Source organism: Bos javanicus, chromosome X, assembly GCF_032452875.1.
Source record: "Bos javanicus breed banteng chromosome X, ARS-OSU_banteng_1.0, whole genome shotgun sequence".
NCBI lineage: Eukaryota > Metazoa > Chordata > Mammalia > Artiodactyla > Bovidae > Bos > Bos javanicus.
In genome coordinates, this window is record NC_083897.1 from 96728264 (window position 1) to 96755342 (window position 27079).

General features: G+C 38.3%; 1 protein-coding gene across 9 annotated transcripts in view; it reads right to left on the reverse strand.

The window, feature by feature from the left end:
• Positions 1-27079, reverse strand: part of HEPH (hephaestin) — a 146075-nt gene that overhangs the window by 110726 nt on the left and 8270 nt on the right. For 7 of the 9 annotated variants that reach the window (XM_061410290.1, XM_061410296.1, XM_061410295.1 and 4 more), the window contains 12 exons: positions 25054-25298; positions 23917-24129; positions 23033-23215; positions 21326-21580; positions 19756-19924; positions 18470-18606; positions 15601-15732; positions 13741-13952; positions 12188-12338; positions 9228-9440; positions 2024-2237; positions 256-395 (listed from right to left, as the gene is read on the reverse strand). In XM_061410290.1, coding sequence (XP_061266274.1) covers positions 256-395; positions 2024-2237; positions 9228-9440; positions 12188-12338; positions 13741-13952; positions 15601-15732; positions 18470-18606; positions 19756-19924; positions 21326-21580; positions 23033-23215; positions 23917-24129; positions 25054-25298 — 2264 coding nt within the window. The remainder of the gene's footprint in view (positions 1-255; positions 396-2023; positions 2238-9227; positions 9441-12187; positions 12339-13740; positions 13953-15600; positions 15733-18469; positions 18607-19755; positions 19925-21325; positions 21581-23032; positions 23216-23916; positions 24130-25053; positions 25299-27079) is intronic. The other 2 variants (XM_061410293.1, XM_061410292.1) reach the window with 1 other exon arrangement.

Consider the following 27079-nt stretch of genomic DNA (forward strand, 5'->3'; position numbering starts at 1 on the left):
TTAAAAATTGTATCACTATTATAGATCCCAAGATATAGAGGCCTGGAAATACCTGGTTCAGATTGCTGCAGAATTCATGAATTAACTCCATTTGATTGCTTATTTTCACGGATGATTTATAAAATATGACCACATTTCCAGTATGTCATAAGGAAAATTGATAATGAGGAATGGTGAGGGCTTCCTGATATGACACAGCCTCCCTAGGATCATCACAGGCTTCTAGATACTAGAAGGAAAGTGGAATTCCCTTACCTAAGATTCCCAAGTGTTCCTCTGATCCAGTCCTTGGCCGTTGGACCCTGAATGTGCCATCAGTATACTCTCTGAATACAGCTTTCTTGTATCTTGAACCCAGGAGTCCATCTTTGTTGCTCAGAAAGATGTGACCATAACTAGAGGAATCCAAAGAGTAGTATGAGCACCTGGCCTTTAACCTCTCATTTTCAGATATGGGAAAGCTAAGCCAGACCCAACTTCATGGCACAGATATTAGGAGAGCCCTATTCTTATGTGAGATTATCCACCTTGGCTGCATATCTGCAGTTAAAAATGGTAGATTTCAGTATTTATTTATAGTCCTTTGTTTGCCATCATCTAGTTAGGGATTTATAGTAAAATTTATATGGTAAAAACACTATGATAAGAATCAAACCCTGAACGTTAGCTCCAGTCTTAATGATGTTTTAGATGAAATTAGTCTGACAAAGGACAAGGTACAGATGGTAGGAGAATACTAACAGCTTCTGCTTCTGTTGCTGGTAGGTAGGAAGAAAATGAAATCCTACAGATTTCTCATTATGAGATATTTTCCTATTTACAAAGAGCTATATTATTCATTTTATCATTTGGCATTTCCAATAGACTGATGAGGTATGTACATCCTAAAAGTAGAACCCTATGATTCAGTGATGACAGGACTTATCTTCATTGATACTGTCAGCCAGAAGGGGAACCAGGGCTTGGATTAAAATCTGGTCAAGTTCTTCCAATTATACCACATCACTTTAAAGACAAGTAAACCAGAAATCAGAAAAGGGAATTCATTTTTTCAAAGTTGCAGAACAAGTTAGCAAGAAGGCTTCAACCTTCAACAACCAACACAAATAATTGGCAAAGGGTACTGAGAACACCAAAAATAAACAATAGCGGACATTGCTAATCTGTACCATAGTTTCCATTCTTCCCTCCTTCCTTTTTAGTAATAAAGTCACCTAGGTTTTATCTAAGCACATTGCTGCCTAACCAGAGATTACACTTCCCAGACTTCCTTGCAGCTAGGTATGGCCATATGAATAAGTTCAGGATAATGGGGTATGAGATAAAGTAATGTATACAACTTCAAGTCATTGCCTCACAAACAATGCTGCTTACCCTGGATTTACTTCCCCTTTCTTGACAGCTGGGAATGACTACAACTTGAATAGACATTTTAGTTCCTATTGGCCTTGAACTGCTCATATTTGCACTAGTATGTAAACAAGAAATAAAATTCTGACATACTTAAGTCACTCTTTGGGGGCTTTTTCTGCTATTCATTTTACCCTCTATCTTAATAACATTATGGTAAGGGACGTTTGAGCTTGGGATATTCAGTCCCCTAAGTAAATTCCATATAAAATTTAAATCCCAATATATGTGCTTCTGAGGAGAGGAGGAAAGGAGGCCAAGGCTTAGAGCATGAAGACGTGGGCAAGGTCTTTACTTCAGCTCTAGAGTATAGCAACATAGATGAAGCACTGAGTTCCACCTTACCTGTGTTTTAGTCCCTGCTCTAGATTTGTTGGTATGTTATTAGGTGAGTTTAGGAGAAGGAAATGGCGACCCACTCCAGTGTTCTTGCCTGGAGAATCCCAGGGATGGGGGAGCCTGGTGGTCTGCCGTCTATGGGGTCACACAGAGTCGGACACGACTGAAGCGACTTAGCAGAAGATAAGTGCCTCATCATCTCAGAATATCCTCCATTTCAGTAAACTGGTCTAGAGTCTCTGAAAGGATGATCTCTTCTTTTCTGAAACCTTACCTGTCCTTCTCAGACTGGTTGTGCCATTCTAGTTCCCAGCTTCTGTCTGGGCAATAGTCCCACTCCATCTCTTCTGCCATGATGTAGTAAATCCTTGCAGCTTGGTAACGTTGATGAGGATTGGCTTGGTGTCCAGGACAAAGGGAGACATTATAGATTGCCCTCATCCCTGCTTCTCTATGGCTGCCTTCTTGGCAGTAAATTTCAAATGTCCCTGAGGTGGGAACAGAGAGAAAAATCTGAATTCAGAATACCCCTGTATAGTGCCTGAGGGAGTTCCTACTTCTCTCTAGTCATATAGCAGAGAGTAGGTAGCTTCAGATATGGTTTTGATATGCATTAGGTAAAATATTATTAAATTTATTGAGAATAATGAGAACAGAGGTTAACTAAACCTGCCACTAGAATGACAAACTCCTCTCTGTTTACCAATGGCTTCTCTAGTTTTAGGACTGAAAGTCCAACATCTCTGGGAATGCCTCAGTTATGGGAAAACTGGGATAGTCAATCATCTTATCTGACACTTATTAAGCATATAACTTTCAGGAAAATTTTAAGCTTTTGTGTATTTCAGTTTCCTCATGGTAAAGTGAGAGCATTTTACTTAATGGGATTATTTTAAAATTAATCAAGAAAATATGTACATATTGCTTGGCATAGTATAGTGTAAAATGTTCAATAAGTAAAACTATAAGTAAATAAAGCTGAATAATTATTATTTGAAAAAAGGAATTGATCAATTTTCTCCACTTCCTACCAAGTCTTAAAGAAATAAAGGTGGGCATATATATAACGAACTTCTTGATCATAAGAATGCTTACATCAGAGAACTCTGAAATGGGCTTCCCCAAGTTTTTTTTTTTTTTTTTTTCTTAATTGGAGGCTAATTACTTTACAATATTGTATTGGTTTTGCCATACATTAACACAATCAAATGTTTGGATATCAGCCATAAATATCTGAATTGTAGAACTGCCTGTATCTGATCTCAAGATCCAGGTTTCTATGTCAAGGACACAAAGGTTCATAGACTATTGATCAGGAGAAGCTAACTTTCTTACATTATTTCCCCAGTATTCCTTATTTTACTGATGACTGCCTATACCACCGCTATAAAATCTTCCTAGCTTTTAAAGGCTTCTATGAGCTAGCTGGGAAATAGATGGGGAAACAGTGTCAGACTTTATCTTTTGGGCTCCAAAATCACTGCAGATGGTGACTGCAGCAATGAAATTAAAAGACGTTTACTCCTTGGAAGAAAAGTTATGACCAACCTAGATAGCACATTCAAAAGCAGAGACATTATTTGCCAACAAAGGTCCATTTAGTCAAGGCTATGGTTTTTCTGGTGATCATGTATGGATGCGAGATTTGGACTGTGAAGAAAGCTGAGTGCTGAAGAATTGATGCCTTTGAACTGTGGTGTTGGAGAAGACTCTTGAGAGTGCTTTGGACTGCAAGGAGATCCAACCAGTCCATTCTAAAGGAGATCAGCCCTGGGTGTTTTTTGGAAAGAATGATGATAAAGCTGAAACTCCAGTACTTTGGCCACCTCATGCAAAGAGTTGACTCATTGGAAAAGACTCTGATGCTGGGAGGGATTGGGGGCAGGAAGAAAAGGGGACGACAGAGGATGAGATGGCTGGATGGCATCACAGACTCGATGGACGTGAGTTTGAGTGAACTCCGGGAGTTGGTGATGACAGGGAGACCTGGCGTGCTGCGATTCATGGGGTCGCAAAGAGTTGGACACGACTGTGCAACTGAACTGAACTGAACTGATGAGCTAGTTCCAAACTATGGATGCAATCCCACTTCCCACTCTGCCCCAAATTCAACCAGGGCTCTAACTAAATTTGCCCCTGATTGCCCTTCTCACATATCTCATTCCTATCTTGAAATTTTCACTCATTCTTACTTTTCTGGAATAGACCTCCCCTTCCTCATAAATATTTTTACGAGTTCACTCATTCTCTAAGACCCAATTCATATTTCATCTCTTCCAGAAAGTCCTTCCTGACTATTCAGGCCCACATTGTGCTCTACATTTTTGCTTTTCTACTTCTAAAACACTTCTCATCTAGATCACATGGTTAAGGACTAAGTGCTCCTCTCTTTAAAAAACAATCCTGGGAGGGAGGTGGGAGGGGGGTTCTGGATGGGGAATACGTGTACACCCGTGGCGGATGCATGTTGATGTATGGCAAAACCAATACAATATTGTAAAGTAAAAAAATAATAATAATAATAATTAAAAAAAGAAATAAATAAAAAATAAAAAACAATCCTTTCCACTAGTTTATAAACTTCAGGGAAAAATATTTTTTCCATATCTACTTTCTGACTCTTCTATTTCTTTTATCCATCAAATCTGTTCCATCAATAAATCCTGTCATCACTTCCTTTACAGTCATTTTTCTGTTTCTACTCTGTCACTTCTCTAGTCAAACCCAGTATCATCTCTCACCTGAAAAACTTCAGTAGCCTCACAACTGCCTTTTCTACTTCTCCTTCCCTCTTCAACATTCTCCAAAAGGGATACAGGGTCCTCTTTAACAAATATGATCCAGAGCACATTACTCTCTTGCTTTAAATGCTCCATTCATACTCAGAATATAATTAAAGCTCCTGACTATGGTCTACAAGGCTCTATATAGTATGATTCTTGCCAACCTCTATGATTTCATGTGATGTCAGTCTTCTCCTTGTTCATTATACTCCAACCATACTGACCTTCTTTCCAACCCTTGAACAAGACATGCTTATTCCCATCTTGAGACATTTACAATTGCCGGGTCCTTTGCTTAGCATATTCTGCTTAGGGATCTTCATATAGCTTCTTCCTCCCCATTACTTAGGCCTTAAATGTCACATTCTCCAAGAGGCCTTCCCTAAACACCATCTCTAAAGTAATGCCCCTATCAGTTTATCACATCAATGTTTTTCCTTTCCTTCATGACATATATCATGATCTGATAGTGTCTTACCATTTTATATATGTGTTTTTGTGTGTTTGTTGTAGATCTTCCCTGGAAGTAAGTATCATGTCTATCTTTTCACCCCCCTACCCTAGACTTAGCACATGGAAAGTGTGCAATATATATGTGTTGAGTGAATGAATTTCTGTGCAAATGAATGACTGGACACACTGTGTACAATGTCTAAAAGTCATAGCTCAGGGGTTGGTGCAAACAACAAAGTCTGATAATCATTGGATGGAATAGAAACAAATAGAAGACTTTATGGAAGAATCATGTGACCTGAGAGTAACACATCATCTCATATGGACATTGTTCTCCAGGATGCTTCTTTTTAAATACTTTTCAGTACTTTGCATCTGAGTCTTCTCCTACCTCTGTGACCAATATTTCTGCTGTCTCCTTATTCTTGCTTATCTTTTCCCTTCTACCACTTAAATGTTGATTTCTGCCTTAAGTTTTATTTCCTATAACTTTCTATAACTTTTATTTCTTATAACATGCTAAAGGACACCAACATGAAAACACTCAAATCTCTCTCTAGCCTGGACTTCTCCTCCAATGTTTACATTATTACCCACAGCTACCTACTGTAAAATCCACACCACCTGCACTTCACCAGAAACTTAAAATTCAATATGCTCCCAATGAATACTTTCTATCTAAAATTTAGTACCTTTCCCTTGTTTCTGTGTTTGCTTATATGATTAATGACACTACCATCCATCTAGCGCACAAGCTAAAAACCTCAGCCATCCTTTCTTCTTGCTCAGCCCATTAGCAAAGTCTTGTCATTTTTCTCTCAAATATCTCTTAACACTGCCCCTTCTCTCTATCTCTGTTGCTCCCACCCATTGTCAGGTTCTTATCACTTCTTACAAGGGCCTCCTGCTATCATTTCTTCAATTTTATTTCTTGGTGTTTCTCAACAAGGCTGCTATTAGCATTTTGTATGTGATTATTCTTCATTGTTTAAGGCTGTCCTACATATTGAAGAAAGCTTTAGAATCTCTGACTCCCACTCTATAAACAACAGTATCATACCCTTATAACTCCTGTCATTGTGACAGCTAAAAGTAGTCCACATATTTCCAAACACCAGCAAACCACTTTAGTTGAAAACCATGAATAAAATCAATCTATGTAACCTTCTCTAGGCAGATGATGCTCTCAAGTCACTCTTATGTGGTTCCTACTGCCTATAATACCCTCTTCACCATCCACCCTCTTTCTTTGCCTGGTAAGAGTTCACTAGTCTTTGAAAGTTCAATTTGAATGTCTACTTTTCTAGGAAAGCTTCACTCCACAAATCAAGCAGAATTTGTTCTAGTTTCCTGTGTGTTACTATAGCCCTTGTCTGATAGCATTGTCATAAAATTGTGAATACTGTTTACATACCTATCTCCTTTCCACACTAACTGTGAACTACCTCATTCATTCTCACATCCCTAGCATCTAGACCAACAAGTGTAAGGAAACACATGTTTACTATGTCTGGGGGAAATCTACCTGTAAAAAAAAAGAAAAAAAGGTAAAATAAAACAAGAGGAAGAAAAAAGAAAAAAACATGAAGACAAGAGACAAAAGAAAAGATACATATTAAAGGAAAAGGAAAAAGAAGCAAAGAAAATAAGAGGAATGGAAAAAATAAATAGAGAAAAGAAGATTAAAAGAAGATTAAAAGCAAAAAGAAAGGAAGTAAAAAAAGGCTAGGAAAAACTCACAGGAAGAAAAAAAAAACAGTAAAAAAAGAGAGAAGAGAGGGAAAAGAAGAATGGGCAGAAAGACAAAACTAATGCAAGGAGAAAATGAAAAGAAGGAAAGATAAAAGGCAAGATAGGAGAAAATAGATTTAAAAAGGATAGGAATGAAGGAAAGAGGGGAAAAGAAGATATATAAAAAGGGAGAGAGAAACAAAACAAAGAAAGGATGAAAGAGGAATAGGAAAATGAGAGAAGAGAGGAAAAGTAATGGGGAAAGAAAAGAGGGTGTGGAGGGGAGATAAATGAATAAACAGTGAGTTCTAATGGTGAAAGAGAAAAGAAACTCTGAAGCATCAGAGCAGTAATAAATATTCTTTTTGATGCTGAGAAATCTAACATGAAGTTGGTGGAAAAGAGCACATTACAAGCTCTAGCCTCTTTACCTGCCACTTTCTCTGGCTATCAAAACTCTAGTATCAGTAGTTCTTCTGGGACAGCTGAGGTGTATTATTCAGGATATTTTTAAATGTAAAAATGTCATTTCCATTAAATGTAGTTGATATCTGAAATTAAAATTTTATTAGGATTTAAAGCAAAGCAAAAAGATTTTAAAAAGTCACAAAGAAACTTATAACACTCACACTCTTAATATTTTGCTGCATTTTTTTCTGGGAATTTGTTCTTCTCTTTTTTAAACATAATTGTAAGCATCCAGCAAACAACATGTTGAATCTCCATGGTGATGTTTTTAAGTTACCTGCAAAGCTGCTTGATTGCATATGCATATTGACCAATCTTCATTGCAACTTCTTTTTCTAGACTTCCAAAGCCAGATTCTGGTTCTGGTCTTTTCATTAATTTGGTACTTTTGTCCTATCTTTGGGGAGCTATTCCAATGGTCTCTCTAAATCCTAATTAGACATCAACCCCTACCAGAGGTATAATGAAGGTGACTTCAGATAAAAGATTATCTAGGAGTAAGAATTAACAGGGGTTGATGGAGATGGGACCAAAGGGGAGAAAAAAATAGAGCTGACATCCCTAACCTGAGAAAATCATTTTCCCTCTCCAGATTTCTGTCTCTTCCTCCCATTAGTAAAATAAGTGAAATAAGATTATCTCTAAGGGACTCTTGCAATATTCTATGACTCAAAAATTCTTCAGGAAGAGGAGAATTTGAAAGACTGGAAAATGCAGATAAAAAGTTAGGGTTTTTTTTTTTTTTTTGACTGAGAGTAACCTTTTAAGCTTTTCTTATAAACCCATTCACTGCCAAAATATTAATAACTGTGAACCCTAGAGAGCCATGTAGATCTTACAGGGGAGCCTGGTTAATTTTGTATGAAAGAGATTAAACCTAGGGTTTGGCTTTCGGACCATAGCTAGAGAGAAGAGTCTTTTTTTTTTTTTTTCAGAACTTCCCCCACCCCAGCGCTCACTACAAGCATTCATCTGTTGGTCCTTTCAGCCCCATTAATTGCTGTTTCTAATTTGCTGACATCAACTCTCCTTGACCAAAGTATCCTAGGTAGATGGGCAGAAATGAGGACCCAAGAAGTCTGTGGAGGCCTGCTTCATGTCAAGTGTGTGTCAAATCCAATGCCAGGACGAAATCATTAAGTTGTCAAGGAAACTTGTTTTGTTTAAGGATTTTTCCTCAAATATGAATGGAATTTATAGAACTAAAAGTTTAGTGAGAACTGCACGGAACTGACAGATATTTCTTACAAACACTACTGTCACCTATTGCCTGGAAAAAAGAATACATCCTAGCAACTGCAGAGAAAACGTTCTGCCAAGTTAGGAAATGTCACACAAAGATGGAATCTGAAAAAACATTATAGTCAAATTTAATTATGAAAGAAAGATAAGGAGAGGGAGGAGGAGGGGGAATGAAGGAGGGATGGAGAAAGAGAGAAGAACGAAAGAGAGGAAGAGAGGAGGAGAAATGAACAAAAAAGAAAAGAAGAAAGAAATCTAGCCACAGAGAGGGGAAGTGACTAGACAAATTGTAAGACAGCAAGTTAATGAAAGACCCTGGACTAGAAGTTCCTGTGTTCTGATTCCTAGGCTAAAACTGTTACAGCACATGCCACCCTGCTCCTACCAGAAGGTTGCAAAAATCTTCACAGAATATCAGAGTTGGAAGCACTTATAGGTATATTTCATTGATCTTTTCTTCAATGCAGGGCTTATATCTATAGAATCTCTACATGGCCATGGGGCTACGTGGCCAAGTCCATTCTCTGCCTATGCAAGAATTGCCCTAATACTGGGCAGCATCTCTATTTTCCTCTTGTCATTCCAGAAAAGAACTTTCTCAGCTCTTTATTCTGCCTGCAGCTGAGAAGAGAATCCAAATAACCAAAACATGAGTACACATTGAGAAAAGGAGACAACAATTTTGAAAAGTTCTCAAGTACCTCAATATGACTTTTCTTTGCTGTTCAACAGCTCCACACCTCATCTGGCCCAATGCTCAAAAATTTTTCTCAGCCTAGGGCCAGCTGCTAAGGCACTTACCAGGGTTGTCAGGCTGCATGATGGCCATAACAAAGGTGTGAGGAAAGAGCGTGGCTGCACTCTTCCTCATGCCCTGAAGCTGCACAGTGTTGCCCTGGAATGTGACCCCGTGCACATCAGTCTCTGTGCCCAGGCCAAGCAGGTGCCAGGCCACTGTGTCACCCTTGCACATGTCCAGCTTGGGCAGATTAGAGAACAGAAACCCATTAATGGCTGGAAAACAGAAACACAAGACAAAATGGGAAGATGAGAACAGATTACTCAGACACCAGCCAGCAGTGTGGCATCAGCACTGTACTAAGGTTTCCCACAACTTGAAATTTCTGAGTCATTCTCAACTCCTCTACCTTGTTCTCTAAGCCACATTAATTCTACTTATGATGCTCTGTCTCGTTGGGATGAGGGCTCGAATGACCTTTCTGGTTTTACATCCTGACCCTCCTCCACCATATTTCACATTCTGGCAAAACTGAACTATTCTCCACTCCCAAAACCCCTTCACATAACAAAAAAGTATCAATCTCTCCTATTCACACTTTCTTAAAACTCCCCTCCCTTGGTTCTGTAGCACCATACTTCCCTGGTTCTCTTATAGCTTTTCTGATTGTTTCTCCTCCATCTTATTCTCATTCTCCATGCTCCTATAAAGTGTTAGTGTTCTCCAACACTCCTTCTTCAGCTTTCAATCTATATCATCCTCTTCATTTTCACTCCCATTGCCCTGATTCTGGCTTTCATCATCTCTGGCCTGAATCCTACAGAATCTTCCTCCCTGTACTTCTACCTATAATCTATCCCCACATTCTCTTCCATATACACATACACACCGTTATCCTGTGAGCTCTATTTGCCTGTGCATGTGGCTCAGATGGTAAAAAGCCTGCCTGCAATGTGGGAGACCTGAGGTTGATCCCTGGGTTGGGAAGATCCCCTGGAGAAGGAAACCCACTCCAGTATTCTTGCCTGGAGAATTTCATGGACAGAGAGGCTTGGTGGGTTATGGTGTATGGGATTGCAAAGAGTCAGACAAGACTGAACAACTAACACACACCACAAGACCTTAAACATGGTAGGCACTTAGAAAATACATGTTGGCTTTTCACATGTTGTTCCCTCTGCTGATAATAAATTCCCCCCACTGTCTTTTACTACAACAAACTACTACACATGCATTATACACTAGCTCAAATATCACCTACCCTGTGAAGCAGAGTTATTACACTCTTTCTGGCTTCCTTGATATTTTATTCCCACAAAATTCTGAAATGTCACTTACCATAGAGTCCTATGATTTACTTACATTTATCTTCTATACTAGATTGACTTAGCAGGAAGCACATCATTTTTTCTGTATCTAAGAACCTAGGATGTTGCCTAATACTTACCATGTGCCCAATAAATTCAATCTGGAATAAATTTGGTTCATATACTGTATTATTTTTTCCAACTGATGTAACTGACTGGTAATGAGAACCAAGAGATAGAGCCAAAAGACAACATACTCATTTTTGACCACATCTCACCCTACACACTCCCCTCAAAAATACAGGGAGACCTGCTTGAAGCTGATCCCTTTTCAATGTCCTTACACCCACTGAGACCAGCTTTAATGAGTAACTTTATTTGATAATTCCATGGGATGCTGATGGAAACATAATTAACCTCTTGATTATGCTTCCTTTACTACAGTGTTTGATTGCAAAGTTTGATTCAAACTTCAAGGCTTAGTCAAGCACTTCCTTCTTCCAAGAATTCTTTAACTGGATTTTTCTTCATCAATGTTCTCCTCTTCTGAACTTTATGTCATTTAAAAGCTGTTCCACACAATTTAGCACTTAATCATAGTCTGCCTTACATGTTCTATAATTGTTTAATGGGTATTATTAGTCTCATTTAATTGCAAAATGCTGAGAGCTCCTTGCAAACTTGGACCATTTCTCCGTATCAATTCACTCACTGATCCCTTCACCTACTCATTAATTTAGTAGTTCATCAGTTCAATAACTATTTACTATATATTAGACCATGTAAAGTGTAAACAGATAAACAACAAATGATACTCACCTTTAAGGAAATTACAGTCTAGCAGAAGTCAAAAGCCATGTAGCAAACAACTACAATATTGAGGATTGTATGGAACTTGCAATTTAAAAATCTGATAAAAATACAACAGTAGTTCACAAAAGGGTGTCATTATCCTGGGATCGGGTGATAAGAAATGGTTACATGGAAGAGGTTATTTATGAGTAGAGTTTTAGAGAATGGGCAGAATTTCCTTAGGATAAAAGCAAATATGTAAAGAGGGGCTTTTCAAGTGGAGTACAAAACATTACAAAAGCTTGAGCTCAGAAAAGTACAAGGGGTATGTCTGTATAGAATCCGCCTGCCAAGGCAGAAGATTCAGAAGACATAGGTTCAATCCCTGGGTCAGGAAGATCCCCAGGAGCAGGAAATGGCAACCCACTCCAGTATTCTTGCCTGGAAAATTCCATGGACAGAGGAGCCTGGTAGACTACAGTAGTCCATGGGATTGCAAAGAGTTGGACATGGCTGAGCGACTGAGCATGCTACACACACATGTCTACATAGAGAAAATATCTCCATTTGGCTGTAGTAGGAAGTTGGGAAGCAAGGATAGTGGGTGATAAAAGAGGAGGTAAGACTGGAAAGGTATCATCCCAGGTTACTCTCCTCATTTTCCTAGTGGGCCCTTTGTATGCAATCCTCATTTCATAGTACTTTTTTTCCAGTGTCTCCCACACTGCATAACACAGAACAAAGCACAGGAAGGTGTTAAGGATAAGATGTGTTGTCTTAGGTTTAATCCCTCAATTTAGCTTGTCTCTTAGCAGAGTTGACCAATAGAATCAATGTTTTCGGGGATGGATCATGATTAAGTCTAGGTTAGATTTTACTCATAACCTCTCAGCTATAGCTTAGGGTAAAAGCACTCCCCATACCATGCATCCGATTAGAGTCTTGAAAACCCTTGGCATCCTCTGAGAGCAGTCGGGAATCCAACATAGCAGCTGCTTGATTGGCATTGCTGTACCAGCTCTTGTTCTCATCCAAAACAGTGAAAAGGAGAAAGAATTCTTTATCCACCCCTTTCTGTAGTCCCAGTGGAAGAAAACAAAGGAGAATAACAACAGTTTTAACAGTTGTGAACTGTGCAGCTTCAGATCCCAGTGATCCTTGATTATTTCCCATTTCCTTTCCAAACACAGAGCCAAATCCATATCTCCTGCCTAGAGCTGTAGTTGTTGCTAAGAAGTTTTTCCTCAAGTAACTGCAAATTGCATGTAGGTAAAGATGGTTAGAATAAAGTTATAAGACTGGAGGGGAGGAATGCAAGAAAAGGGGCAGGGAAGAAGTAAAAGATTATGATGAAGAGGTACAGAGTATGATAGAAGAGTGCCTGGAATCAACTAGGAGTAGGAATGCGGAAAAATGGCTAGGAGATCAGTGAGATACTCTATGGGGGGATAAGTTAGAAAATAAAATAAAAAATAAGTATACTAATTATTAACATATTTTATTATCAATTATTAATTTTAGTAATATTATTATTACTGAGTGTTTACTAGGTATCAGACACTGTACTAAGCATTCTATATGGATTATTTTAATTAATCTTCACAGAAAGCCAAGATATTTACTTCCATTGTTAACCTTTTACTATAGATGATAAAATTGAGGCAAAGAGAGGTTAAGTAATTTGCCCAAAGTTAAACAGCTAAGAATTGTGGGCTGAATATAAAAGAAAACAAGAAAACAGTAGGGAAGATTTGAGGATTAGAAGCAAGTTTTATGGAGAAGGCGATGGCACCCCACTCCAGTACTCTTGCCTGGAAAATCCCATGGACAGAGGAGCCTGGTGGGCTGCAGTCCATGGGGTCGCGAAGAGTCGGACACGACTGAGCGACTTCACTTTCACTTTTCACTTTCACGCATTGGAGAAGGAAATGGCAACCCACTCCAATGTTCTTGCCTGGAGAATCCCAGGGACGGGGGAGCCTGGTGGGCTGCTGTCTATGGGGTCGCACAGAGTCGGACATGACCAAAGCGACTTAGCAGCAGCAGCAGCAAGTTTTAAGGGCCACTGAGATTTAAAAAAATGAAGAGATATTGGGAGAATATAAAATTGAAAGGAATAGACACTAAGGAAGATGTGTGTTTGTGAACAGAATAGCATGCAAAATAGCATGAGGTCATGACTGATCTGTGTAGTTGTACGGCAGAAACCAACACAACATTGTAAAGCAGTTATCCTCCAATTAAAAAAAAAAAAGTAAAAAGAAGAAGAAAAGGAAAAAAATAAAGTTTAGACAAAGAGATGAGGCCAAAAAAAAAAAAAAATAGCATGAGGTCACCAACTATTAATTTCCAATTCAATAACTTGGTTAATTTTATGCTCTTATTTTTAGAACCCAGATCCATGCATAACTTCTATTTAACAACTCAGCCTTATCATCTTCCCAGCAGGCTTTCCAGCCAGAAACCTTGACAATACCTGCTTGCCATCTGTACCCAAGGTGCCAGCCTTGCACACCAGCAGGGGGCCCACCAGACCAGAATTGGTATCCCTTATGGGATCTGCAGCAGAGAAGTATGTCCAGGTGAGACAGGCAGGATCCTGAACAGTGGGACCAGCATGGGGAGGGACTGTCCAGCGGTATGTTACTTTCTCAAAGGGCCTAGCCACTAAGCCAGAGTGGGAAGAGTCTGCAGGAAAAACGTAGAATTTATTGCTCACATTGGCTAGAGTGTCAACATCTCCAAATAGTGGAGTAAAGATCATAAACTACAAAGGCATTTTGGAATTTATCACATGGTAGTATAATTTAGGATGATTTTAACTTATTTTTTCTTGTTCATTCATTGTTCCTAACTCTTTAAAGTTTCGAACATACAGAAAACTTTAAAGGATAGGACAATAACCACTCTACCACTTGGAGCTGATTAATATTTGGCCATCCTTCTTTTTGTATTTTATTTTTAAAATTTATTTACCAATTTTTTTTTACAGTAGGGACTTGTTGGTTATCTATTTTATCACAAGCTTAGCCATCTTAAATTTATCTAAATCTATGTGTATGGTTACTTTTTCTAAATCATTGGGAAGTGAAATGTAAGAATAATGACATTTTACTTCTATATACATCAGTAACCATCTCTTATATTATCACAATAAGATTACCACACCTCAAAAATACCCTAGTACCATTTAATATCAGTGTAATAAAAAATCCAATTATCTACCAAATGTATCTTTTTATACAACAAAAATTAGACAAGGATTTAATGTTGCCCTTGGTGTTGTCTCTTTGATTCTCCCCCACCCCCACTGCCTTTGGTACCAATTTCTTGAAAAGTCTAGACCAGTTGCATTGCAGAATATTCTTTTATTCTAGATTTGTCTGTAACTTTGCCTTTTATGCTTTCAGTATTTTTTTTGGTACTTTTGACTTGAGATATTAGCATGCATGTGTTAGTATTACTCTCAAGGAAAAGAAGAAATTAACTACTCAATAATCCCACTTGTAGGATTCTTCCTGAGGTAGTAATTCAAACCAAATGTACATATTCATTCATTGCAACATGATATACAATATCAAACAAATAATGAAAGCAATGTACATCTCCAAATGATAGGGGATAAGGTAAATATTTTTACCCTATTACATAGTCATTAAAATGTTTGTAACATTATAATGACATAGAAGATGGGCACAATATAAAGGTAAGAGAAAATAGTAATTAGCCTCCAATTAAAATAAATAAATTTATACCAAAAAAAAGAAAACAGTAAGATACCAAAATGTACAAAACATATCATTATAAATATATACATTTGTATAAACACAGAAAATATGAAAAAGTATATCAAACTATAATGGCACTCTACCTATGGGGTCTATTTATTTTATAATTTTCCATTTTTATCAAAATTCCACAACATATATGTTATTTTTATAACTAGAATATATTTATATTTAAAAGTTGTCTCATTGGTCCCAGCTCTGTCTCACTATAATATCATACTCAACAACATCCATCCATGGTAGTTAATTCTGCCTTCTTTTCTCTCCTTCCTTCCCCTATTTATATATCCTCTAGAGCAGGGGTGCCCAAACTCCAGAATCTAATGCCTGATGGTCTGAGATGGAGCTGAGGCACTAATAACAGAAATAAAGTGAACAATAAATATAATGCACTTGAATCATCCTAAAACCATTCTCTCCAACCCCGTCTATGGAAAAATTGTCTTCCATGAAACTAGTCCCTGGTGCCAAAAAAGGTTGGAGACTGCTGCTCTAGAGGTACCTGTTATTTTCTGCAGCCCACATTTTTTGAAACCCTGCCTGCTCACCATCATTGTACACAGTTCCCTCAGAGTCCTTCTCATAAAAGACTCCATGAGGCTGTATGCTGAATGGCTGGGAGGCACGGTTGTAGAAGATCACCAGGATGGTGTCACCCACCTCAGCCCGAATCACTGGTCCTGGAAAATGGGAAGGAGAGACAATGGGAATAAAAACAGTGATGACCAGAGAGGATGGAAACAGAAGGGAAAGGAAAGAAATGTAAAAGAGAGAAAACTTTTATCTCTGCAATAGTAAGAATAATCTTTTTCTAGTATATTGCCATTTATAGTTATAAAAAGCAATTTAAAATCCACTATCTCAGGCTTCCCTGGTGGCTTAGTTGTAAAGAGTCCGCCTGCCAATGGGGAAGACATTGGTTCAATCCCAGATACAGGAGGATCCCATGCTGCAGAGCAGCTAACCCATGCACCATAACTACCGAGCCTGTGTTATGGAGCTTAGGAGCCACAACTACTGAGCCTACATGCCACAATTACTGAAGCCCAAGTGTTCTGGAGTCCGTGCTCCACAACAAGAGATGCCACCATAATGAGAAGCCTACTTACCACAACTAGAGAGTGGCCCCTGCTTGCTGCAACTAGAGGAAAGCCTGCACAACAATGAAGACCCAGCATAGCCAAAAAGACTCAAATTACTAAAATTAGAAATGAAAGTAGGGACATCACTACTAGTCATATAGAAGTAAAAAAATAAAATTATAAGAGGATGCTATTCACAATTGTACATGAGCAAATAGATGAATTTCTAGAACAGAAAACCTACCAAGACTTAAGTGTGAGGAAATAGAAAATCTGAAAGACAAATAAAAAGATTGACCATTAATCAAAAATATGGCAACTAAGAAAAGCCAGATGGCTTTACTGGTGAATTCTACTAAACATTTAAAGAACTACTACCAATTCTCAAATATTCCCCAAAAATTGGAAAGGAGGGATTATATTCTAACCCATTCTATGAGGTCAGAATTACACTGATATCAAAGCTTGACAAAGATATTACAAGAAAAGAAAAACTATACACCAGTACTACTTCTGAACACTAATGCAAAAATCCCCAACAAATTACTAGCAAACAAAAGATAGCAGCATATTAAAAAAATTACATATCTTGACTAAGTCATATTTATTCCTGTAATGCAAGAATGTTTCAACACACAAAAAACAGTCAGTGTAATACACTATGTTAACAAAATAAAAAGAAATCATCATCTTGGTTAATGCAGAAAAAAACACTGAACAAAATTGAACACCCTTTAATAATACAAAACATTCAAAAGCTAGGAATAGAAAGAGACTGCTTCAACATAATAAAAGCCATATATGAAAAACCCACCACAAACATCATACTCTATGTTGAAAGACTGAAACTTTTCCTCTGAGATTAGGAACAAGAAAGGATATTTGCTTTTACCACTTCTATTCAACATATTACTGGGGTTTCTAGCCAGAGCAATTAGTCAAGGAAAAGAAATAAAAGATATCCAAATTGGAAATGAAGAAGTAAAATATCTCTATTTGCAGATGGTATGATCCTTATCATAATTATTTGGAAAATCGTAAAGCTTCCACACACACACCCAAAATTAAAATAAATGAATTCCTCAAAAGAGTAGAATACAAAGTCAAGACACAAAAGTCAGTTGCACTAACAGGGAAAATTTGAAAGATAAATTACAGAAGCAATTTCATTTATAATACCATGAAAAGAATAAAATACCTAGACATTATTTAACCAAAGAGGTAAAAGATTTGTAGAAATAAAACTATAAACCATTGATAAAATACACATGAAAGTGGAAATACATCCCATGTTCATAAGTCAGAAGAATTAATATTGTTAAAATGTCAATTCCACATGAGCAATATGTAATCTTAAGGGACTCCAAGCAGCAAAATAATCTTGGGGGTAAAAAGAACAAACTGGAAGACATTACATGTTCTGATTTTAATACTTACTACAAAGCTACAGTAATCAAACCAGTGTGGTAGTAGCATAAGGACAACAGATATATAGACCAATGGAATAGGATAGCTCTTTTATACTTAACACTCAATCTCTTTTCCAAACCAAGGTGTGTTTCTGCTCCTGATTATCTCCCTATCCAGCTAATGAAACACCAATTGTCCATTATCAGAACTCAGAAAATCAACTGGTAAATACCTAACCCCAGAACATGGTCTATTATATTATTTCATTTTCAAAATTTTGTCCCATCTAATCTATCTTGTTGCCTGGATCTATGAATGTGTTGGGTATGTGAATAAGCCACACCCAACCTTCCTATACTATTTCAGTGCTATACTGTACTTTAGGCTTTTTAGATACCTTCCTTAGGTCAGGCCCTAATCTTTGTTCGGCATTCCTCACCATAGCAACCATGTCTACATGTCATGCCATTTGCTCCTGGTCCTATATTTCCAAGATTCTGAACAGTCTTACTGCCTTAAATAGCCTCTCAGAAATATACCTAGAGAATAATGTTTAACAGTATGATCTGTACAGTACTGCTATGAGAAGATGTTCAATGTAAAAAAAAAAAGTTTCAGTAGTCAAATATATATAAGAAATGATGTATATTTTACTCCCATCATGGAGATTCATGGTAAACAAAAATAAATCCACAGCTCTGGGAAGCCCTGCACCAAAGAATACTATTTGACTAGGTTTAACTTAGTGTTTTGCAGACATTTTCAGACCCATAACCGTTTTCCACAAAACACTACTCTCTTGGGACTCATTCTGAGAAATGTTGGTCTACAGCATGTTTCTGAGTAGCCACCAGGCTCCAGTTTTTAAGCCCTCCCCAATTCTCTGGCTCTAGTCAATTAAATTCATAAGTTAAGAATTCCTCACCCAGAATTCCAAGATGCTTATCCTCCTCCAGCTGCACCTTTTCCTGGAATGTCTCATCTTGGAAGGCTTCATATCGAACTTTCCAGTAAGTGCCCCCAATTCGGATGGAGCTCTTCTGGAAGAATTTATCTGAGCCACTGGCATATAAGGAGGCAAATATCAAATTATTTAGCCATATATCATATATCAAATAAACTCCTGTTGCATGGATTTTTGTTTAGGAAGGACCTCAGAGATCATCCAGGTTAACATCCATCTAGGGAAGGTATCTCGTCTGGCAAAATACAAATTAATGATACATAGCTTCTGCTTCAGCCTTTTCAAGATCAGGGAACTCATTTTCAGAGAAAATAATTCCTCTTACTGTTGGATAGTTTTTACGATTGGAGTTCTTTATAGTAGGCTGAAATCTTCTTGCTTGTAAGTTCTAGATGCTGGGATCAGTTCTATTCTCCAGAGTTACGTAGTCTTATATCTGTCCTTAATCATCCTCAGGTACTCTAAATCCTTTCTCCCCTTAGTATCTTTCATTTAAAAATGAAAGTGCACTAACTTAGAAAGAATAGTTGTAGATTCTTAGAAGTCATGCTGACACCCAAGTGCCTACTTTCCTATATTTTCTGCAGATTCATTCTATTATTTCCTACTGGAGAATAAACATGATTTGATGTTCTATAGTATTTTCCATAAACTCTCTTAGTCATCTATCAAGTGCATCTTTTAAAAAGACCTGGAATCACTGATAGCCCAGTAAGTCAGTGTAACTTAAGGCCCAGCAACTGATTAGGGCACCAAACTTCTACTCTATCTTGCCCATATCTGAGTCATGGATGAAGCATGAAAATTTGGAGAAATTCCTCAAAAAGGAGGGACATGGAATGACCATAAGGCAGGTTCCTTCCCCTCTTCTTATACTTTTCAGAGTACATTATACACTTCAGCTTAAATGTGTCCTTCAGACTATGGTAAAGAAAGAAAGGAGCAACATGATAAATAAATGGTAGATTAGAATTGGAGAAATGTCATTTTAAATTACATGACCCCATCTTGGCCTTCTTTTCTGCTTGGACCCCTGGCTGGGAATATTTCAGATGACCATACAAAAAGCTTTATAACTCTCCAAGAGCAGGCACTCCTGTAGGGTCACGAGAATTTGATTAATAGTTGTGCCATTAACTCCAGACAATGATTATGATCCCCAAGTGAAGTGAGAGATTTCTGAGATGGAGTAATAGGTGTTTGTGGGTAGACTAAGGAGTAGAGAAAGGAAACACATTACTTCTTACCTGCCTGGCTCCCTCAAGTTCTTTCCCGTACTCCCATCATGCCCCATAGGGCCATAGTCCCATTGAATCTCATGGGCCTCAATGAAGTACTGCCGGACTTTGCCTGTGAGTAAGTTCATGGGAGGTGCCATGGAGCAAGACTTGACCTTGTAGAGTGCTTGCATGCCATCTGGAGGAAAAACATCAGGGCTGGCTCCATTCTACCCAATACATCTTTTACCCAGGTGACTCATCTTCCTCCTTTTCCTAATGTTTCCCACTTTCTCCCTTCACTAGGCTCTTTATCCCTCCCTCTAAATGAGCTACTTTCTCTCACTCCTAAACAGCCTGACTGGGAGACAGGGAGTGCAAGTGGGAATTCAAGTATCTCCCACCTGCTTATCACTACTAACTCATTTATCAGACCTTTATTCTTGCCTCTGCAAAATGCTTACACTGTAGCAACATCACAGAAATTGAAGTCAAAATACCTGAATTCCAAGTCCAAGCCTTATCACTATCTATAGGAATTTAGGAAAGTCACTTCCTAGATCTGAGCTTAACCTCTGATTTGTAAATGGGGAGAATAGAGAAATCTACTACACTAGGCCCATGGGAGCATCAAATTTTAAAAAGAGTGTTATTTGTAAAATGGGAAGCTTCCAAAGTAAAGGAACATCTACATATGAAGATGAAGCTCCACACTTGGGACTGTCAGGAAAGTGTAGATTCTAAGTAGTGTTTCCAGAAGTGGAGTTGTTACATTGAGGCATAGTGGTAATAGATGATATTGTGTTATATTTGCTTGGCTGTGTATATAGGTCACTCAGGTACATTATCTCATTTGAGTCTCACAACATCCCAAGGAGATCTGAAATTTGAAATTAGAAATCTGAGCTTTGAAGAAAGAGGAAATAAGGATATTCATTTTCATTGAATGTGTACTATCTGCTAGAACCTTTTTTGGGTGATTTACATATTTTAGTTACTTCCTTCAGTCCTCATAACTAGCCTGTGAAACAGACTTAATGTCCCCTTTTGCAGATGAAGTTTTCTTTCTAAGGATCAGAGAGGTTACATAACTTGCCCAAGATTACACAGCTAGTCAGAGGTAGAATTAAGATTTAAGTGCCTATCTTCCAACTGCACATTTGAGTACTCATTTTCTTCTCTTGTATCCAGTCTTGGTCTCATCATTCCCTCATCTCTAAGCTTCAAAATCCCATTATTTCTCTGAAACCTCTTTACAACTTTTTAAGGTGGGAATTATTATTGCAATCCTCAGATGAGGAAACATAGACACAAAAAATGTGACATGACTTACCAAAGGTTCACTCATCCATTCCTCTACTATCTTATGTTAGAGACGGGGAAGATAAAACCCAGAGAGCATGCCCAAGGTCAACCTGCAATTTAATGACTGAGCCAAGAATGAATCTGGAATCCCAGAATTCTAATGTTTCATTGTTTACATCCAGTTATCTCACCTGAAAGACCAATCTTATGGCTCCAGGTCAGAAACCCAGGCTCCTGATAACCATCACTGCCACCTACCTCCTATATCTAAAGGATCAGAGATGTTGGATCTCACCTTGCAAATGACTATTCACTTGGCAGCTGATTAACCAGGTGCCAGGTTCCTGGGGCACCATTTCAGCACTCACAAAAGTGGCTGGAAAGATATGAGCCACATCAGTTCTATGACCTCGGATGGTCAGCATCTGTCCATGGAAGAAAACTGTGTGGACATCTACCTCATTGCCCATGCCAAACAAGTGCCAGGCCACACGTTTCTGTGCACACATACTTAGATCTGGCAAGTTTCCAAATACAAAGCCATTTATTGCTGCAAAATAAAATACAAAGAAAATATCAGAGTTAGGAAATGATAGCCCAATGAGAGAAGCCTTACCATCTGATAATAATAATAGGTAACACTTAGGTGAGGTTTCGAAGAGTAAACTGTGCTGACCGTATGCATCATCTCGTATAAATCTCACAAACAGTCCTGGGAAATAGGCAGAATTCACTAGTATGGAAAAAAAAATGTGAAAATCTAGGCTCAGAGAGGTAAAGTTATTAATACTTCTCTCCCAAAACCACAGAGGTATTAAGTGGTAGAACCAGGATTCGAACCCAGCAATCTGAGGAAGCTTTCTAAGAAATGGAGTTTTATTTTATAAGCCTTCTTTCCTTCTAGGCCAATTTCATTCTGAAATTTCCACAGGGAAATTGTCAAGTTAACTAACTAATTGTCATTACAAGCAATTGGTATAAAACTCAAGAGAAATTTGAGCTGTCCAAACCATCTTTCACATATTCTCCTTGAGTTTTCACCTCCCCTTGGGACTCTGGTTTTGAGCCTGCCTCTGTCACTATGTAAATCACTCCTATAATTAAACAAAAGCAAAAGCAACTTTTTTCATTTCTAAAATCCATTTTCTGTCCATGCCTTAGGACTTCTGTGCCTTTTGTTTTAAATTTAATTAAAATGGTTGTGGTGTTGGAGAAGACTCTTGAGAGTCCCTTGGACTGCAAGAAGATCCATCCAGTCCATCCAAAAGGAGATCAGTCCTGGGTGTTCATTGGAAGGACTGATGTTGAAGCTGAAATTCCAATACTTTGGCCACCTGATGCGAAGAGCTGACTCATTTGAAAAGACCCTGATGCTGGGAAAGATTGAGGGCAGGAGGAGAAGGGGACGACAGAGGATGAGATGGTTGGATGGCATCACCGACTTGATGGACATGGGTTTGGGTGGATTCTGGGAATTGGTGATGGACAGGGAGGCCTGGCGTGCTGCAGTTCATGGGGTCGCAAAGAGTCGGACATGACTGAACGACTGAACTGAATTGAACTGAACACCCTTATGGGAACTCATTTCTTTTCTCTACAAAACATGTAATTTTTTCCAGTTTGCATCCTTTTTATAACAAAGAAATGTTAACTACTTATATCATTGGGCAACCCTAGCCAGTGACTAAGCATAGAGTATATGACTTTGAAATTAACAACCCTGGGCTGTTCCATATTGTAAGGCAAGGTACCTAATGGCAAGAGCATAGTCTATGAGGTCAGAGAGATTAGGGTTGGAATTTTAGCTGTGCTGTTTATTTTCTGTGTAATCCTACAGCCTTGGTTTACTCATGAGTGAAACATGGAAAAGCCACCTACAACTCATGGTCCTCATGAGGATTAAAAAGAACCAGGTATGTGAAAACATTCACCAAATACTAGGCCCAGTGGAGAACCTCAATCAGTGTTCACTGTTATATGTGGTCAATTACTCCCAGCTCACCGTGCATCCTATTGCTCTTCTGAAAGTCCTCATCTTCTTTGTCCACTGAGGCAGGGTCTGAGCAGTAAGTGGCAATGTTCTCATTGATATGCCAGCTAAGGTTCTCATCTATCACACTAAAAAGGAGGAAGAAATCATTGTCCACATCCTGTCGCCGAGGAGGGAAGCTCCCATCCAGGGTTCCTATTGAAAGAAAGAAAAGAGCCTTTAAGAACCTTCTTTGTTTAGCAACAGTAAGCTATAAGGGGTACTCACAATTAAGAATAGAAAGAGTGGAGCCTTAAGAGTCCATCAGCAACAGAAAAGTAGATAGAACCTTCTGCTGCTAATTTCTATTTCCAAATTCCTTAGATAAAGTCACCAGTTCAGTTGAGCCTAGGACTTGAAGGTGAAGTACATAGAATCTAGAATAATTCCCTCCCATCATCCCTGCCTATGTCTTCAACTCAGGGCCTTAATTTGACCACAACACACAGGTCTTCAGGACTGACTATACCTTAAACATAACACATTTCCAACCAAACTTACAATCCTCCCCAAATTCTGATGGCTACACTTTTAATACTATCCAAAAAACTATTAATACACATTTATTCTTATGTAACTTGATTTTCATCATTACTAATTTGAGTTTTTTTTTAATGAAATAAGAAAAAAAAAAGTAGCAAAGTATTTTTTAAATATTTTTGTTTGTTTTTTTTTTAAATAATTAAATAGAAAAAAATAGTGAAAATGGAGTTTGGTAGAGTTTATTCCTGCTAAAAAATGGGGGTGTTAAATTAATGCTCTCCAGGCTGTTGCTCAATATGTAGGTGATTCAATTATATCACAGCTCCCTCTAGATAACCCAAATTGTATCTTCAGCTCACACTTGGGGCTTATACCTCTTTTACAGGTTATAAGGGGTCCAATGAGACCAGTAGCAATATCTCGTGGAGCATCTACATGAGAATGGTAGACCCAGGTGAGGCATGCTGGGTCAGCATCAGTGGGTGCATGGCCTTCTGGAATGGTCCAGTTGTAGATGTGGCTGCCTCCTGGGGGTACAGAATCATCAGCTTTCAACCAACCAGAGGAACCATCTGGATACAAGGAACCTAAGAAATGAAATTGCACATGCTCAGTCCCAGGGTGAGAGAGACCTAGCAGATAGAGAAATCAGGAGAGTGCTGACATATGAGATATCTAGTTTCAGTTTTGTGGAAGGTAGAGTTCTAAAGTTCAGCACAGTATTCCTCACAACCTGAGGAAGGCCAGATTCAGGTAATATCTAGTCAAGAACCCTAGACTTTAAATCAACAGCAGGTTAAAAAGGTAGCAGCCCTTGGGGAAGGAGATATAGCCATTGAAAGTACTATACAGCTTAACCTAGTAATGCTCCAGTGCAAAGCCAATGACATGGAGGCAAGAGAGAATAAAAATTCCCTTCCTCTGAGCACTCACTTTGGAAAACAAAAGGCAGACAACCACAGAATTTCAGTCTGAAGGCAGCTCAATTATCAAATGGTCTACTTATGAAAGAGAAAACAGAGGGAAAATAACTTGTCCAAGATGATACAGGGAGTTAACAATCAAGTTAGGACCTTCTTATTTCTCTATTCCTCACTCACTGGTGTGTCAGTATTATAAACTGTTGGGCCTGGGATAGTGGGAGCTATGGATGAGTAAACCAATCTTTCTATTAAGAAGAAAATTCACAGAACACTCCTCTATTTCCAAGACAGTCAAATATTTTATGGGAATTCCATTCAAGCAATTTTTTGTGATAAAAAGTAAATTGAATCTCTACATTTTTAAGGAATAATTGAGGTTTAGAGAGGGGCAGTGACTTGCCCAAAGTTACACAGTGTATGAATAGCAGAGCTGATAATGGTACCCATATTTTCTCTGGGGAGAGTAACTGGCACCTCAGTTCAAAAAAGAAGACTATCTTCATTCCCAGCTTCTCTCTCTCTCATAAGACAGTAAAGAAAAAGGGATATTTGTTGCAAGTAGGAGAAATAAAGGATGGGATATTTTACCTTCTGAGTCCTTTTCATAGAATACACCATGGGGATGGATGGTATAGGGACGAGTGGCAAAATTCTTCAAGTGGATAAGGATGACATCTCCCACCTCAGCCCTCAACACTGGCCCCAGGAAGCCCAACCAGGCTGGCTGGACCATTTCATCCATGTATGAGCCATCCTTGTATTCCTTGTAGATGGTCTTCTTGTAGCTGTTCCCTATTCGGTTCTTGTCAGACTTCAAGAAGCTAGCAGCTACTCTGGGAAGGAAGGAAAGAGAGACTCACATTTTTGCCTTTCTTCTAGAGGAAGCTGACCAAAAAGTGACCATTTTTGTTTAGGGCAAAATAAGAAGAAATGGGATTGTACTGATCAAAATATTAAAGCCTTAGGCTAGGATCTGATTGTTAGACAATGAGAAGTATTAGAGTGTATGAATTTGCCGATATGCACTTTTAACCTACAAAATGGGTTCCTCAGGTGGGATAGTGGTAAAGAACCCGCCTGCCAATACAGGAGACATAAGGGATGCGGGTTTGATCCAGGGTTGAGAAGATTCCCTTTAGGAGAGCACGGCAACACACTCCAGTATTCTTGCATGGAGAATCCCATGGACAGAGGAGCCTGGCGGATTATAATCCATAGGGTCGCAAAGAGTCAGACATGACTGAAGCAATTTACCACTCATGCACACAACCTATAAAATAGACAGATTCACTCACTACAGCTTAATATATAGTAGTGAGGAGGCAACCAACTATAAACTGACCCTTTTTAAGTGCTCAACTTCCTATCCAGTTGGCTTGACTTACTGTTGTCCTGCTATATATGGGAAGTCTTACAGCATAATGTTAAGATCATAAACTCTGGAGCCAGGAAGTTTCAATTAAATGCCAATATTGCCATTTCCCCTGGAGAAGGGCATGGCAACCCACTCCCATATTCTTTCCTGGAAAATCCCCATGGACAGAGGAGCCTGGTGGGCTACAGTCCACAGGATCACAAAGAGTCAGACACGACTGAAGTGACCTAGCATGCATGGATTGCCATTTTCAAATCTGTAGGACTTTTAACAGTTTACTTAACTTCTCTGAGTATAATTTCTCCATCTGTAAGATGGAGGCAATCATGGTACCAGCTGTTACTGGTGAAAAGAGTTTAGAAAAATGCTTGGGAAATAGTTAAAGAAAAAAACCACAATGTTATGTATTACTTCAATGTATTGGAAATGGAGGATAACAAAGTTATCCCTCAAGGATACTTTTAATCCAGATTCCGTGACTCCAAAACTAGATAATTAGAAAGATGGTTCATCAAAAAAAAAAGGATGACTTTTTCTTACTCAAATTCTTCCTAGAGAACTCTGAGATGTTACTGTCAACTTTGGAAAACTCTGATGCTTTGGAGAGACAACATGATTCATGATCACAAAAGATATTTTAATACATTAATTTTTTTTCAGCTGATATTTCTGGAATGCATGCAGAGCTCTAAGATCAAGAAAATTTATTCCTGTAGGATCTGTGAGAGGCTGAATGGTGAGAGGAGTACCAACTTTGTATCCACATTACCCAGGTTCAAATCCTAAATTTTCCATTTACTCTTGGACTTGGGGAAGTCATTTGATCTCCCTGAGCCTCAGTTTTCTCATCTATAAGATGAGAATATTCATATTCACCTCTTAGTTTCTATAACAATTAGGTGAGACAAAGTATATAAATTTCTAATATGGTGCCTGTTACAAAATGTTATATAAGTGATAGCTATTACTGTTCTTTCCTTGATTCTAAGGCTGATCTTATTTTTTCACATTTTCACATATCTTAAATCAGTATAGTTCCATTGAACTATTTGCAGCATACATACACCACACACATCTTACCAACACTGTATATATTTCATGTTTCTTTCCTGTTTAAAAGCTAAACACCTATTATTAAAACAGCATAGTGGATATCACCTTAGAAATCAAGGAAATATGGAATGACCTTTAAGACTCTAAAAATGCTGAGGCATCTCAGTGTGGAAAAGCAGACTCCAT